Source organism: Fringilla coelebs (assembly GCF_963513975.1).
Source record: "Fringilla coelebs genome assembly, chromosome: 1".
Lineage (NCBI taxonomy): Eukaryota > Metazoa > Chordata > Aves > Passeriformes > Fringillidae > Fringilla > Fringilla coelebs.
This window is the reverse complement of record NC_140028.1, coordinates 23,747-38,764: the sequence shown is the minus strand read 5'-3', so window position 1 is coordinate 38,764 and position 15,018 is coordinate 23,747. Positions and strand designations below refer to the sequence as shown.

Here is a 15,018-nt window from a genome sequence, read left to right as displayed (position 1 = left end):
CTCCAGCTTTTGTATTTACCAGCTCCTGAGCCTGCGGGGTCTGGTTTGTTCCTTTGTGTAAAGGGAATTACCTGCTTTAGGGGCTGAGCTCAAAGAAGCTGCTGAGGTGCTCTTGATGGAGAAGGGCTTGATTTTAGGAGGCCATTTCAGGTGAGTCTGAATTTAAATAAGCATCTAAAGTCCTGCCTTGGCCAAGCAGTGACTTCCTTGAGAGTGTAACTGCAGTTCATGAGGTGACAGGTCTGGAGCTGCTGAGAGAGCTGGGGAGAATAACAATCATTCATCACGGACAGAGACAAGAGCTTCAAGTTTTTGAGGAAAATGTATCCAAAATCATCACTGAAACAGGAATATAAAATTTCCTGTAGTCCCACTGTAGACTGGCAACACCTTTACGATGTCTCAGCAATAGTATCTCAGGAAACTTTGCTTTCTGAAAGGAAAACCAATAAAAATGACCAATTATTCTTTGAAGACAGCCCTACCAATAGGCAGTTTCCCTCTCAACACAGCAAATGCTGCTTGAAAGACAAAGATTTTCTGCACTGCAATATAAAGGATTTATTATTACAATATTACTACAATATTACATACTAGAGAAACTGTTAAATATTATACAAGAGCCCACCTGTATTTCAAATGTTTTTCTACTTGATTTTAACAAAACCAGACCATAATGAATTCTGTTCATCTGGTCTAGAATAGTCATAGAAATGAGTGAAGGGCTGTAAGATTATCTGTGAAGAGTTAGATCTTCATGGTCTTCAGAGAACAGTTGCCTGTTCTGCTCAAAAAAATATCAACCATTTAGGCAGACTGCTGAAGAATCCTGGAATGGTTTGGCAAGGACCTTTTAAAGGTCACCCAGTCCCAACCCCTGCCTACCATGGCAGGGACACCTTCCACTGTGCCGTGCTGTTCCAAGCCCTGTCCAAGCTGGCCTTGCACACTTCCAGGGATGGGGCAGCCACAGCTTCTCTGGGCTGTCTGTTCCAGGGCCTCACCACCCTTGCAGGGAAAGATTTCTTCCCAACACCCCATCTATCCCTGCCCTCTGGCAATGGGGAGCCATTCCCCTAGTCCTATTTCTCCAGGCCCGTGTCCAAAGTCTCTCTCTAGTTCTCCTGGAGCCCCTTTAGGCACTGGAAGGGGCTCTGAGGTCTTCCTGGAGGCTTCTTTCCTCCAGGCTGGACACCTCCAGTTCTCCCAGCCTATCTCCAGAGCAGAAGGACTCCAGCCTTCAGAGCATTTTCTTGGTCTTGCACTAGGCCTTGCTGAACTTCAGGAGGTTCCCTAGATCCTGAATATGTTTAAAAACCACTAATGTATCAGAATAATGCAGTTTTCTGTGGTTTTTGCAGTAATTCAAAGAAGGGAGTGTGGAGTGACAGCATTCACTGTTCTTGGGGTGTGAGAGCCAACATGCTATGTCCTTGCCTGCTGAGATTGGAAGGCAGAGGAGAGGGATTCCCTTTCCCAACAGCTTGTCCAGAGCAGAGGAGGACAGTGTCCTAAGCAGTGAATAAAGCATTTCCTCATAGTTTGCTCTCCCCTGCTGCTCTTGCTCAGTCAGGGGCTGAGGGATGAGCTGTACTTCACCTGTCAGGAACAGCTCCACAGTCACTGCTCAGGGTTTTTGGAGGCCTTTGCTATTGGAAGGCTCTGCAGTGCAGATTTACTGATGGTTCCATAGGCCTGGGAGTAGCTACCCATGGATGCCCTTGGATCACCTGCAGCTCCCACATTAGCAGTGATCTGGAACATCTTTTTACTGGGCTTCAGAAGGGGACGAACATCTTTGCTGGGACACTGAGAGTTTCTGGGATTCTGTGTGGGAAAGAAAAGCCAAGAAAAGTTAATAAGCTGGAATCAGCTTTCTGGAGTGCAAATAGGACACAGGTTTGGCTTTGGTTAGCACTATCCTCTCAGGAAACAAACACAAACTCAGAGCACGTGTAGGCTGATCTTCGCCCTCTTCTGTTCTTCTTGTCATAGAAAATTTGTCAGAATTCCCTAAAGATCCTTCTAAATGCATTGGTCATGTCTACATCTGCATGTGCAGCAAGCTCCACAATCCCATCCTGAGGAATTAATGGCTTCTCCTTCTCTGAAAACATTTTGGAAGGGATTCGAAATCAGAGAGGCTGAAAGGTGGGCTACAAGTGTGCTACTGGAAATGCTTGAAGGTTTCTGACAACCTGAACTAGTGGAAGGTGTTCCTGACCATGGCAGAGGGGTGGAACCAGATGAGTTTTTATGTCCCTTCCAACCCAGGCAGTCTGTGATTCAGTGAATCTGTGCTGCCTCCTTCCATACTCTTCCTTTGTCACAAGCTTCCTCCATCACCTCTGCAGCTGCCAGCAGTCACCAGGCAGCAGACAGCCAGCTCAGGAAGGAAAAAAGCAGGAACAAGAGGTTATTAAAGAACCCAGTGAGGGGGAGGACTTTTCCAAGGAAGCATGGCCAAAATCAGGGAAGAGGGAGGAGCAGAGAGGACAGGACTGACACCCTCACAGCTCAGCAACAGCAACTCATTAGATCCATACAATCATGAAATCAGAGACTCACTAAGGTTGGAAAAGCCCTCTGGGCCCACTGAGTCCAGCTGCTCCCCCAGCACTGCCAAGGCTACCACTGACCCATGTCCCCAAGTGCCATTAAATCTGCTAAATACCCCCAGGGATGGGGACTCCATCACTACCCTGAGGCAGTCTGTGCTAGGGCTGCACAGCCCTTTGCAGGAGGCTTTTTTCCAGTATCCAACCTAAACCTCTCTGGAACCACTTGAGGCCGTTTCCTCTCATCCTGTCACTTCTTTCCTGAGCAGACCCTGACCCCCACCTGCCTGCACCCTCCTGTCAGGGAGCTGCAGAGACTGAGAAGGTCCTCCCTGTGCCTCCTTCTCTCCACAGCTGCTGCTGCAGCTCCAGACCCTCCCTCAGCTCTGCTCCCTTCTCTGGACACACTCCAGGCCCTCAATGGGGCCCCTCCTCTCTTGTTGTGAAGAGCCCAAACTTGCCCCCAGGACTGGAGGTCCCTCAGCAGTGCCCAGCACAGGAGATGGTCACTGCCCTGGGTGTCTGGCCACACCGTGGCTGCTACAAGCCATGTGCCACTGACCTCTTGCCCACCTTGGCACACCTGGGCTCATGTTCAGCTGCTGTCATCAGCACCAGGCAGGTGACCTTTTCTAGCTTCCCAGCCACTCTCCCTGGAGCACTACAGGGAGTTGCTGTGACCCAGGTTACCACAAGTAAGGGCTAAAAGTTAAGTCACTCACATTGTAAAGGTTCTGCACACTTGTAGGGGAGAGCTGAGTGTTTGGCCATGTGGTTTGTCTCCCTAGTTTCTCATTGCTGGAGATTCTGGACTGTTGAGGTGGTGCAGAACAGTTCCTGACTCCAACACCAGGATTTGCATTTCCTGCAGAAAGAAAAACATGAGAAAGAAGGAAAATCAGAAGAATACAGAACACATTGACTGAGGCAGAGACAGTCCCATACTCAACATTCATTCAACAGTGTTTTGTTCTTATGTCATTTCCCTCCCACACTTCCAGCCCCTCATTTTACCATGCAAACTCCCTTCATTTATTTTACAGCACTCATGCTCTCCTTCCCACACCAACATCCCAAGGTGTAGGAGGGTGGTACCCACTCTGCACAGTGGTGTGTGTGATGGGGTTGTATATCATCACACTCATCTGTGATCTCTGACCCAGAGTGCTGGCCAAATCCTTGCTCTGGCTGGACCCTGCTGGCTGGACCCCAGCTGTGGCTCCAGGGTGCACATGTGAAGGGTTTAGCAGAGGGGGTGCTGGCTCTTGCTGGCCTTTCCTGGTGGGTGCAGCCTCTGAGCTGAAACCTGGCAGAGGTGTGCTGGACTCGGACTCGCTAAGCTGAATGTTTTTTCTCTGCCCTTGCTCCTTTGGAAGGCTCTCTGACTTCTTTTCAAGGATCATCTGCAGAACAGAAAAGCTAGTTAGACTTAACACAGCAATACAGCAGAAAAATAAAACATCAAACCAAAGAAGAATACTTATAAATATCTGCAATTTATTTTACAGGGTAAGTAACAAGTATCATTTTGGAACTAGATGATCTTTACAGTACCTTTCAACCCAAACCATTCTGTGAATCTTTCTCAGACATCATGCTTCAGAGCTTTTTCTTTGCCCTGTGGGAATTTTACATGTAAAGGTCTCTCAAAGATTAGGACAGTATGGAACTGATCAAACACCCAGCTGTAACTGTGCCAACAGGTACAGAAAGCCCAGGGGAACAAGGAGACAAGACGATGACAGAATTTAAGTGCGTGCAAGAATGGCAGGTTACCTGGAGGATTAGGATTTGGGAAAATAGCATGAAAGTACCTCATATAATTTATTTCTATATTCTGCCACAGACAGCTGGACATCGTCACCCAAAGGAAGGATCACATCAAAATCCAAAGAGGGCTCCCTGGAAGGACAGTGGAATCTGAGGGAATGAGAACACATCATGTAATTCACTGACTGGAAACAGATTATTAAAATTTAAACAGGATTGGTAAACAATCTCGTGTAAATAGCGTTGGAGAAAATAAAGAATTAGCTTTGCCATTTTTTCTGTTATGCATTTAAAGAAAATTTGTGCCAAGAACAGGTTTGTAATGTCTTAGAAGACATCAGGAGAAACTGGACATTGGTGTCACTCTCACCTGCTCACATAAGGATGCTGCAGAGCCTCCTCTGCTGTGAGCCTTTTGTCAGGGTTAAAGACCAGAAGTTTCTTCAGCAGATCCAAGGCAGGCAGTGGAGTGGAGGATGGGAAAATCTCCTCAAATGCTACTCGCTGCCTAGAAGTCAGAAAAAAATGATACAAGCTCTCAGTGTCTAATTTCCAGTGAAGGCAGGAGTGACAATCCAGGATCATATCAAGCTGGCACCAGGAACAAGTTCACTCACCAAGTATGCCATAATCACTGAATGCTAGAATGGTTTGGCCAGGAAGGAACATTAAGGCTCATCACTTCCCAGCCCCATGATCCCACAAATCTAGACCTGAGATTATAGAAACATACTTCTCTGTAATTTACAGAGAAGATAAAATTTAAAAATCTGTTTTTGCATTGAAATCCTAAATACAATTGTGAACATAATGAAAAGAAAGTACCTTGAAATAAATCAGTTTTAATCACCAAATCCTACTCATATTTTAAATAATTTTTATTTACGGAGACAACTTAGAGCCCCTTCCAGTGCTGTAAGGGGCTCAAAGGCAGCTGGAGAGGGACTTTCAACAAGGGTGTGGAGCGACAGCACAAGTGTGGGAAGGGTTTCCCACTGCCAGAGGGTAGGGTTAGATGGGGTACTGGGAAGCAATTATTGCTTGTGATGGTACTGAGGGACTGGAATGGTTTCCTGGAGAAGCTGTGGCTGCCCCATCCCTTGAAGCCCAGGGTGGATGGGGCTTAGAGCAGTCTGGTCTAGTGAAAGGTCTCCCTGTCCATGTCAGGGGGTGGAATGAGATGAGTTTTGAGGTCCCTTCCCACACAAACTGTTCTGTGGTTCTGTGACTCCAAGGTCCTACATTAGATGATCTGAGACACACGAACACCTCAGGCTTACCTGGAACTCATGTGCTTAATAACTGAGGCCTTGTACTCCGACTGCAGAGCCAAAATATCTGCAAGAATAAAAACATACTGTTACTGCCAAGATGAGGATTAGCAGAGCTGCACAGTTTATGAAGGAAAGCCAATATTTGATACTAACGTAGGAAATTATCTACACAGAAGGTGGTCAGAGATCCGTGGAAGGGGGACGGAATACTTAGGAAGTTACTCAGCTGATTTCTGAATTCCTATTTATTAATCATACACTTCATAAACTTGCATTCTCACAGCAACAGATGTAGAACACCACAATATCTGAATTTCTGATTTTTCTCTAACACTAACATTCAAGATGAGGATTTTAATTCCTTTGGAAAGGTGCCAGAATGAATGAAATACCTTCTTCCCTGACGCAGCCAAGCCGTTTTCTTCCACTGAACCCCTTCCCTAGATCCCTATCCCCACAGCAGGGTCCTACCTTCTGGAGACGGAGCAGGGATGACCCTCAGGATCTGCTCTATTTGGTTCATTGTTGATGTTCCAGGAAAAAGAGGCTTTCCAAGCAACATCTCTCCAAGAATACAGCCAATGCTCCACATGTCCACACCCTTAGTGTAACTACAAACAGGAACAGAACAGAGGTAGGATTAAATCAAGCAAATATTTTCCTGTACCTGGCATTCACATCACCTACATTGATTTATTGGCTAGAAAGTGTGCTTAGTGACTTCTTAAATAAAAATTGAATAACATTTGGGAATCATGAGACTGGCAAGCATGAAAAAGAAAGGAGATTTATCCTACTCAAAGTCTAGTCTAAGAAACCATAAAAGGAAATACATTACAGGGAAATGCTAGAACAAGATAATATATTAAAAGTAATGCTAGAAGAAGGTATTATATCCTTTTCATATGACCAAGAATGAAGAAACACTTTGTTCTTTGGTCATAATGCATGTACAAAGTAGTTACAATTACTTAAGAATTACATTTTTAAGCAAAGTAAATACCAAACAGTGGGTATAGGACAGTTTGCAAAACACCCACATTTAAAATTCAGGATACTACCCTGCATCTATTTATTGACTTTTATGGTTTTTCATATTTAATGTCTATAAAAAGTGCTTAGCCCAACTAACAGGCAGCTGGTTTAACATTTGATTAGGGAATAAAAACACCACTTCAATTTGGAAAAGAAGATTCATGTTCTCAAGTAGATGTTGTAAAGTTGTGGGTTTAAGGGAGAAGACATAAATCTGGTGGGAGAAAGGGTGACAAGCAGATGAGCTGCTCGTGTATGTCCACTGACACTCTTAAGAACACAAGAAGGACATGTACATGTTCTTAAGAGGTTTTTGTGTTGCAGAAGTTGAATTGTACACTGAGAAAACAGACTGCTGACATGGCGTTGCGTCTGTTGACACTGACAATGGAAAGACTGAAGACTTTTAGACAAAGAAATGTGCAAGTGGTGCAGTGCCAGGCTCCCCTGCCCTCTGTGACTCACCGGCGGGAGGCCAGCAGGATCTCGGGCGCTCGGTACCAGCGCGTGGCCACGTACTCGGTGAGTGCGGGGCCAGGCTGGGGCTCCCCGCGCTGGCACAGCGAGCGGGCCAGCCCGAAGTCACACAGCTTCACATTGCACTGGGCATCCAGCAGCACGTTGGAAGGCTGCATGGGACACAGCACAACTAATGAGGCTTTTACTCGCTGAATAGCAGAATATCAAGGTTCTTTCACTAGTCTCATACTTGTACATTTCTTCATACTTTTCCTATGGAGACAGGCTGGGACAGCTGGGGCTATGGGGAGAAAAGGCTCCTGGGGAGACCTTAGAGCCCTTCAAGTGCCTGAAGGGGTGCCAAGAGAGCTTGACAGGGACTTTGAAAACAGCCTGGACAGCACAGGGGGGAATGGCTCCCCACTGGCAGTGGGCAGGGTTAGATGGGATATTGGGAAGTGGCACAGGGCAGGGTTAGATGGGATACTGGGAAGGAATTCTGCCCTGTGAGAGTGGTAAGGCCCTGGCACAGGGAAGCTGTGGCTCCCCCATCCCTGGCAGTGTCCAAAGTTGGACAGGGCTTGGAGCAACCTGGGATAGTGGAAGGTGGCGCTGTCAATGGCAGGGGGTGGGAATGGATGGGCTTTGAAGGTTCCTCCCATCCCAAATCAATCTGTGATTTTATTTAGTGTTCAACAGAAAACTGGAGTGAAGGATACGGAGCATGGCTGAAATGTACCTTCTGATCCCTGTGAATAACATTCCCTGAGTGGATGAATTTAGTTGCCTTCAGGAGTTGGTAGAGAATGTAACACTTGTGGATGTCTTTCAGCAAATTCCCCTTCTTAATCACAGCATGTAAATCAGTCTCTGTAATACACCAGTAATATACTGACATCAATAAATATCAATAGTATCATGAGGGTTCACTACCAAAGTGCTAACAAAGATAACTCCTAAGAGAGACTGGGTTTGACTGGCTGCTGCAGTGCTGAGTCTCACCCATGGACTCGAAGATGAGGTAGATGTCCTTGTCATTCTCTGCTGGGATAACATCGAGCAGCTTGATGATATTTGGATGTTCTCCAAATTCCTGCACAGGGAAGAGACCCAGATGTCAAAATCATGTGTTTTATTGTGAATTAGAATTATTGTGGTATGAAAATCGATCATAGCTGTCATCAACAATCAGAACACGTCAATCTGAGGGCTGGCTCAGACACTCACAGGCTGCACTGAGCAACTGACTGCATGGAGATCATACAGAGATACCTGAACACAGGTACCACACTGCAGGTGGAGGCCATCCTCACATTTCTGCAGACTGACATTGACATTTCCCATGACTGACATTTGACAGACTGACATTTCCCACGATGGACATCATGGGATCATTAAGTTCTTCCCCAGCTTTAACAGCTTTTATTTCCCACTTCTGTGCAGCCAGGGACACCATAAACACTTCATAATACTGTGACATTTTATAATGTGTAATATCCAGGAAATCTCCCAAAACAACACATGCACCTGCAGCAACCTGTGAAAACACGCTCACAAGGCAGTGAGACACAGCCAGCCCATCACACACTTTGTTTTCATTCTGAGCATAGCCACAATACCCATCCAAATGATCTAAAGAAGGATTTTACCCAAAAGGGGGTATTGTTCTAGAGATGCAGCTAAATCTGGACAGTGTTACTTGAGAGCTATTAAAGAAGGAAAATTCCACTGTCTCACACTGCCTTGCAGAAAGTCAAGACAAAACTTCAATCTGTACTAAAAAATAACGTTACTTTGAAAAAAACCTTGTCAGGGCCAGTTCTATTAATCTTTGCTTAAAGAATAATAATGCTACTAACACACTTACCAAAATGACATTCTAAAATTGGCCTAAAATATACCTGAAGATCTACAAGTACACTGAATAGCAAACACAAAACCTGCAAGCAATGACCAGAGCATCAGAGAATCATTCACACCCCAGATTCTACAGCAACTTCTCCATTAGAATAATTGAGATACACAACATAAAACAATAACCTAGTCCATCAAATGACCTTGTGATCAACATCAAGATTGAACAAAACAATTATTATGCACAGACAAACAAATTAAGACAAACATGCAGTTATGAATAACAGAGTATTTTTCACATCTTTTCCTTTCTGAGCCCTCAGTCTTGAACCTCAAGAAAGAGGTTTAAAATAGGAGGGGAAACTAAAATTCTTAAAGTCTGTTGAGCACCAGAAGTTATGGAAATATGGGCTGAGCAGCACATTAACTTCCCTCTCCCTGTCCTCCTCTGCCAAGTGACTCCTCCTTTCCTTCAGAAGAAATCTCCTTTTTCCCCTGCTCCTACTCCATCCATCCATTCTAAGAGTGCTGAACCTTCAGAGATTATCAAACTTCTAAGGTAGCTCATTTCAAGGAACTGTTTCCATTTTTAGCTTTAAAGTTTGCAGCTTCTATTTCAGGCTTCAAGAATGACTAAAAAGTAAAAAAAGAAAAAAAAAATCTCTTTCCTATTAAACTTGGCAGTCTTAGGAAATACCTCTTCTATGAGCCCTGCCTCACTTTTCCTTAGAAAATCACAAGTTATAACAATATTATTCCAAAATATTGATGTTTCTACATGGTAAGTCTAAAGACGAGTGGACAGATAACTGAAATGCCACTGATAAGGTCAATTTTATGAAAACAAGAGTAGTCTTAAGTTGTTCCCTGCAGAATTTCCCTTTTTTTGGTTAGATTATTTTAGTGATTTAAGTGATTAAATTGCTTACTGCATGATGGAGGGAAACAATTTTGGAGTGTAAATCCCTCTCCCACCCTAGCCATCCTCCAATCATGGCAGTTAAAATGCAAGAGAAAACAGTTTCTATCCACAACGCAGCAATAAGTGACAGAAGGTGCTGATGTGCTGTGCAGCAGACACATTGCTAAAAATGGGGAAAGACTAAAAACAAACCCAAATGGAGAGTGTTTTATTCAGGTGGGTTCAGCCTGAAAGGCTCTTTGCCAAGATGGTGCAGAATAGAAATTAAAGACTTATGAAAACTAATCAATGACTGCTGCATTTTGGAAAACAGTGGGAAGAAAATACTTAGACATGAGAGATAATAAAAATAAGAGGGGGAACATGGACGTTACCTGCAGGAACATAATCTCTCGAAATGTTCTCTAGAAATAAAGAAAAAACAGTTTATTATCACCTCAAGAGAACAGCAGAACAGAGATGCAGTTCAATGACAGGGTTAAATCCACTCCTCTTTTATGCATGCCATGATACACAAAGCTTGATATTTATTGGTTGTTTTTATCCCAATATAGCTGCAGACTGTATTGTTATGTGCATAATTATCATCTTTCAGAGACAAAAGTCCTGAAAATACGTATGGAATCCCACCACGTCTTAGAACACATCAGGACAGTAATTTCTCACCTGAGCATCTGTTCTGTTCCTGAAAGCATCAAAAATCTTTTTAACAGCGACTGTTTCTCCTGTTTGGCGGTCGGTTGCCCTCCAGACGATGCCGTAGGCCTGCGGAAAAGCAGGACAGGTGAGCAGAGTGCTGGCACCTGCATGGGCCTGCCATGGAACCAGAACGTGCTCAGTGATGGACTGGAGCAGGGGTGATGGGAGCCACATGGAAGATAGAGAGATTAGGCCAAGGAAACAGACTCAGGAGGCACACTGAGAGGGCTGGGGTTGGGCAGCCTGGAGAAGAGAGGGCTGCAGGGAGACTTTAAAGCTCCTTCCAGCGACTGAAGGGGCTACAAGAGACCTCAGGAGGCACAAGGGCCTGGAGGGACAACACAACTGGGAAGGGCTTTCCACTTCCAGAGGGCAGGGTTTAGATGGGATTTGGGAATAAATCCTTCACTGTGAGGGTAGTAAGGCCCTGGCACCAGCTGCCCCAAGAAGCTGCGGCTGCCCCATTGCTGGAAGTGTCCAAGGCCAGGGGCTTGCAGCAACCTGGGACAATGTAAGGTGTCCCTGCCCATGGCAGGGGATGGGAATGAGCAGGCTTTAAAGTCTCTTCCAATCCAGAATGTTCTGTGGTTCCAGGACTTTGTATGGAGAGCAGCCCTGAGAAGGACTTGGAGGTGCTGGTGGACGAAAACCTGGCAATGAGCTGACAACGTGAACTAGCAGCCCAGACAGCCAACCATGTCCTGGGATGCACCAAAAGGAGGACAGCCAGGATTCCACAAACTAGGACATTGGGCCCAGCTGGTGCCAGGCTGTGACAGGCAGGTCCTGCCTGATCTCCCTCTGTGACAGCTGCAGGGAAGGGATGGGATGGGATGGGATGGGATGGGATGGGATGGGATGAGGCCAGTGGTGCACAGGTCAACAGGGCCACGGTCTTGCTCTTGGGTCACCACATGAAACATGCCAGGTTTGGGACAGAGCGGCTGGGAAGCTGGAAAGGACCTGGTGGTGCTGGTGACAGTGGCTGAACATGAGCCTAGGTGTGGTACTCACATGCCCTCTGAACAGAGAGAAGCTGTGAGACAAGCAGAGAACAATTCTTATCTCGCTTGCTGTGCCTGTGTTGTGCTAAAGTAGAATGTAATATGGAGACTGTTTACCCAAAGTGAGGATGTTTTGTTCCCTTGGCCTATCAGGGCCAAGAAGTGTGTGTGTGGGACTGTCACAGGACAGTCACGACAGAATCAGAGATGAGTGCAGTTCTGTGCAGCTGTGAGCAAGAGTGAGTGCATGGCAGATTCAGTTTAGATACAATGTACATAGTATAGTATAATAAAGTAATTCATTAGCTTTCTGATGATGGAGTCAGATGCATCATTCTCTCTCCCCTTCATCAGAGTCGCCTTTGATTTACAATACCCAGCTGTGTCCAGGTGGCAAGATGCCAATGGTACCTGGCTTGTACCAGCCATGGTGTGGCTGGCAGGTCGAGAGAGATCATTCTTCCCCATATTTGACTTTGGTGAGATTCCCAGCTGGAGCACTGCATCCAGCTTGGAGCTGCTCAGTAAAGAAGGACACGGAGCAGTTTGAGTAGCTGCAGAGAAGGGACATGGAGATGCTCCAAGGGCTGGAGGCCCTCTGCTCTGCAGCCAGGCTGGGACACCTGAGATGGTCAGTCTGGACAACAGACGGCTCCAAGGACAACTTACTGTGCTCTTTCAGAGCTAAAAGGGGGATAGTAAGAAGGATGGAGAAAGACTTTTTACCAAAGTCTATAATGACAGCATCCCAGAATTGCTGAGGTTGGAAAAGCCCTCCAAAACCACTGGGTCCAACCACTAACACAGCACTGTCAGGTCCAACGCTAAACCTTTTTTTTCAATTAAAAGCTGTGTTGTCTGTTAAGGGAACAGGAACTTCTAATTGAGTTTTCCCTATTCTGCATGACTTGCAAATGATGATTATTCAGTCTCACTTGTGGTACAGATCCAGTTTTTTCATTTTAGGCCATAGATTTGAATCTGGACTTTCCACAGCCTAGGAGCTTTGTGGAAACAAAGGGATCACATCTTCCTCAGAAATGCCCATTTACTATTTAAATACTTGTACAAAGTAAAAGAGCAGCAATGTATGATTCTAGTGATTAAACACTCATATAAGGACATCAAGGAGGCTTCTCAGTAACATGTGTGGCTCCCACCCATCAGGCAGTACAAAGAGTTGTACGAGTACCTCAGGTAAGTGGTACATTACTACCCTGCTGGCAACTGGGAAACAGCCTTGAGTTGTTCCAAGGGAGGTTTAGGTTGGATATTGGAAAAAACTTTTCTGCAAAGGGCTGTGCGGCCCTGGCACAGACTACCTCAGGGCAGAGGGGAGTCCCCATTCCTGGGAGGATTTAACAGTCACGTGGATGTACACTGAGGGACAGGGGTCTGTGGTGGCCTTGGCACTGCTGGGGGAGCCGCTGGACTCCACAGGCTCAGAGGGCTTTTCCACCTCAGTGACTCCTTGACTCTGTGAACATAATGAGGGAAATACTTAAATACTCGTATCAATGCAACTAAATGATAGCAAAGAGCTGCCAGAACAGCAAAGCAGATAACTCGCGAGGGTTTAGAGACTATCTGAGCAGTCATATCTTAGAAATTGCCACTGGCTTACATTTTATAGCGAAGATATGACTTGATGCAGCATGATCTGAAGTGATGGGGTCACAGTAAATGTAGAAAGATTTGGCAGGCACAAAGAGAATGTACTTCGAGACTCAGATCTATTTTATGACTACTTTTTAGAGTCCCCCAGAGTTCCCCTGGGTCCAGGCGGGCCCTGAGCGACAGAGTCCTCACGGTGCCCTGAACTCCACATGGGTCCCCCGAACTCTCATAGGCCCTCCGTGCTATCGCGACCACCCCAGCTCCTCCAGGCCACTCCAGCTTCCCCAGGCCAGCCCCCACCAGGCACTCACCCCCTTGCCCAAGCGCCTTTTGATCTCGTACTTGCGGCCCACAAGCGGCTCCACCTCGGGCGGGCTCATGGCGGCACCTCCCGGTTGGCTCCCGCTGCTACGGCAACGGCCCCGCGCACCGCGCAGGCGCACACCGCCGCGGGGCCCGCCGTGGGGTGCCGTGAGACCGGGCGCTGAGGGAGGGGAAAGAGCTGGGAGAGGGGAGGAGAAGGGAGGAGAGGAGAAGGAGAGGGGAGGGGAGGGGAGGAGATGGGAGGAGAGGAGAAGGAGAGGGGAGGAGATGGGAGGAGATGGGAGGAGAGGAGAAGGAGAGGGGAGGAGATGGGAGGAGGAGAGGGGAGGAGATGGGAGGAGAGGAGAAGGAGAGGGGAGGGGAGGGGAGGGGAGGGGAGGGGAGGGGAGGGGAGGAGAAGGAGAGGGGAGGGGAGGGGAGGGGAGGAGAAGGAGAGGGGAGGGGAGGGGAGGGGAGGGGAGGGGAGGAGAGGAGATGGGAGGAGAGGAGAAGGAGAGGGGAGGAGATGGGAGGAGGAGATGGGAGGAGAAGGGAGGAGAGTAGAAGGAGAGGGGAGGGGAGTAGATGGGAGGAGAGGAGAAGGAGAGGGGAGGAGAGGGGAGGAGATGGGAGGAGAAGAGAGGAGAGTAGAAGGGAAAGGGGAGGAGAGGGGAGGAGATGGGAGGAGAGGAGAAGGAGAGGGGAGGAGAGGAGAAGGGAAGGAGGAGATGGGAGGAGAGGAGAAGGGAGAGGGGAGGAGAAGGGAGAGGGGAGGAGAAGGGAGGAGAGGGGAGGAGAGGAGAAGGGGAGAAGGAGGGGAGGAGAGGGGAGGAGATGGGAGGAGAAGAGAAGGGAGAGGGGAGGAGAAGGGAGAGGGGAGGAGAAGGGAGAAGGGAGGAGAAGGGAGAAGGAGAGGGGAGGAGAAGGGAGAGGGGAGGAGAAGGGAGAAGGGAGGAGAAGGGAGAAGGAGAGGGGAGGAGAAGGGAGAGGGGAGGAGAAGGGAGAAGATGGGAGGAGAGGGCAGGGGAGGGGAGAAGAGCTGAGCGGAGCCCCTTGCAGGGCTCCGGGGGAGAGCCGGAGGGCGGCTTGGGGCACGGGTCTGGAGGGACCGCACAAGGGGAACGGCTTCCCACTGCCAGAGGGCAGGGCTGGGACATTGGGCAGGAATTGTTCCCTGTGAGGGAGGGCACAGGGTGCCCAGAGCAGCTGTGGCTGCCCCTGGGTCCCTGGCAGTGCCCAAGGCCAGGCTGGATGGGGCTGGGAGCAGCCCGGGACAGTGGGAAGTGTCCCTCCCGTGGCAGGTTGATGGGGCTGGACAAGTTTTAAGATGCGTTCCAAGGTAAACTATTCTGAGATTAAATTATACTTCTTAGGTTTTTTTCTCCCCCAATTTTGATCTTTCCTCCCTACCCCCACCCGACTCCAACTTTTCTGATGAGGCTAAAGTTTATTTAATGACACTTTTCAGTGAGAGTTAAGACTTTTGTCATGTTCTCTAGAGCTTTGCTTTTTTTTCTTGAGTT

At 47.4% G+C, this 15,018-nt stretch overlaps 1 protein-coding gene across 2 annotated transcripts; it reads right to left on the bottom strand.

The window, feature by feature from the left end:
- Nucleotides 1–7: 7 nt before the first annotated feature.
- MAPK15 (mitogen-activated protein kinase 15) lies at nucleotides 8–13,625 on the bottom strand. Of its 2 annotated transcripts, none has more exons than XM_084201583.1 (13): nucleotides 13,504–13,625; nucleotides 10,539–10,637; nucleotides 10,247–10,276; nucleotides 8,099–8,189; nucleotides 7,836–7,966; nucleotides 7,103–7,266; nucleotides 6,074–6,213; nucleotides 5,609–5,666; nucleotides 4,699–4,836; nucleotides 4,373–4,478; nucleotides 3,658–3,961; nucleotides 3,281–3,423; nucleotides 8–1,827 (listed from the first exon to the last, which is right to left on the bottom strand). In XM_084201583.1, the coding sequence occupies exons 1-13, from the start codon at nucleotides 13,570–13,572 to the stop codon at nucleotides 1,621–1,623; spliced, it is 1,680 nt and encodes a 559-aa protein (XP_084057709.1). In that variant the 5' UTR covers nucleotides 13,573–13,625; the 3' UTR covers nucleotides 8–1,620. The 2 variants fall into 2 exon arrangements, with proteins under 2 accessions (XP_084057709.1, XP_084057710.1); XM_084201584.1 differs by having other exon boundaries at nucleotides 8–433.
- Between the last annotated feature and the right edge of the window lie 1,393 nt (nucleotides 13,626–15,018).

Bases quoted from the DNA above. Each gene is read 5' to 3' on its own strand.
- MAPK15 (XM_084201583.1), bottom strand. From the start codon at position 13,572: ATGAGCCCGCCCGAGGTGGAGCCGCTTGTGGGCCGCAAGTACGAGATC. The intron at 10,638-13,503 runs GTGAGTGCCTGG...GCTTTTCCGCAG, and splicing joins AAAGGCGCTTGGGCAAGGGG to GCCTACGGCATCGTCTGGAG. The intron at 4,837-5,608 runs GTAAGCCTGAGG...TCTGACTTCTAG, and splicing joins ATTAAGCACATGAGTTCCAG to GCAGCGAGTAGCATTTGAGG.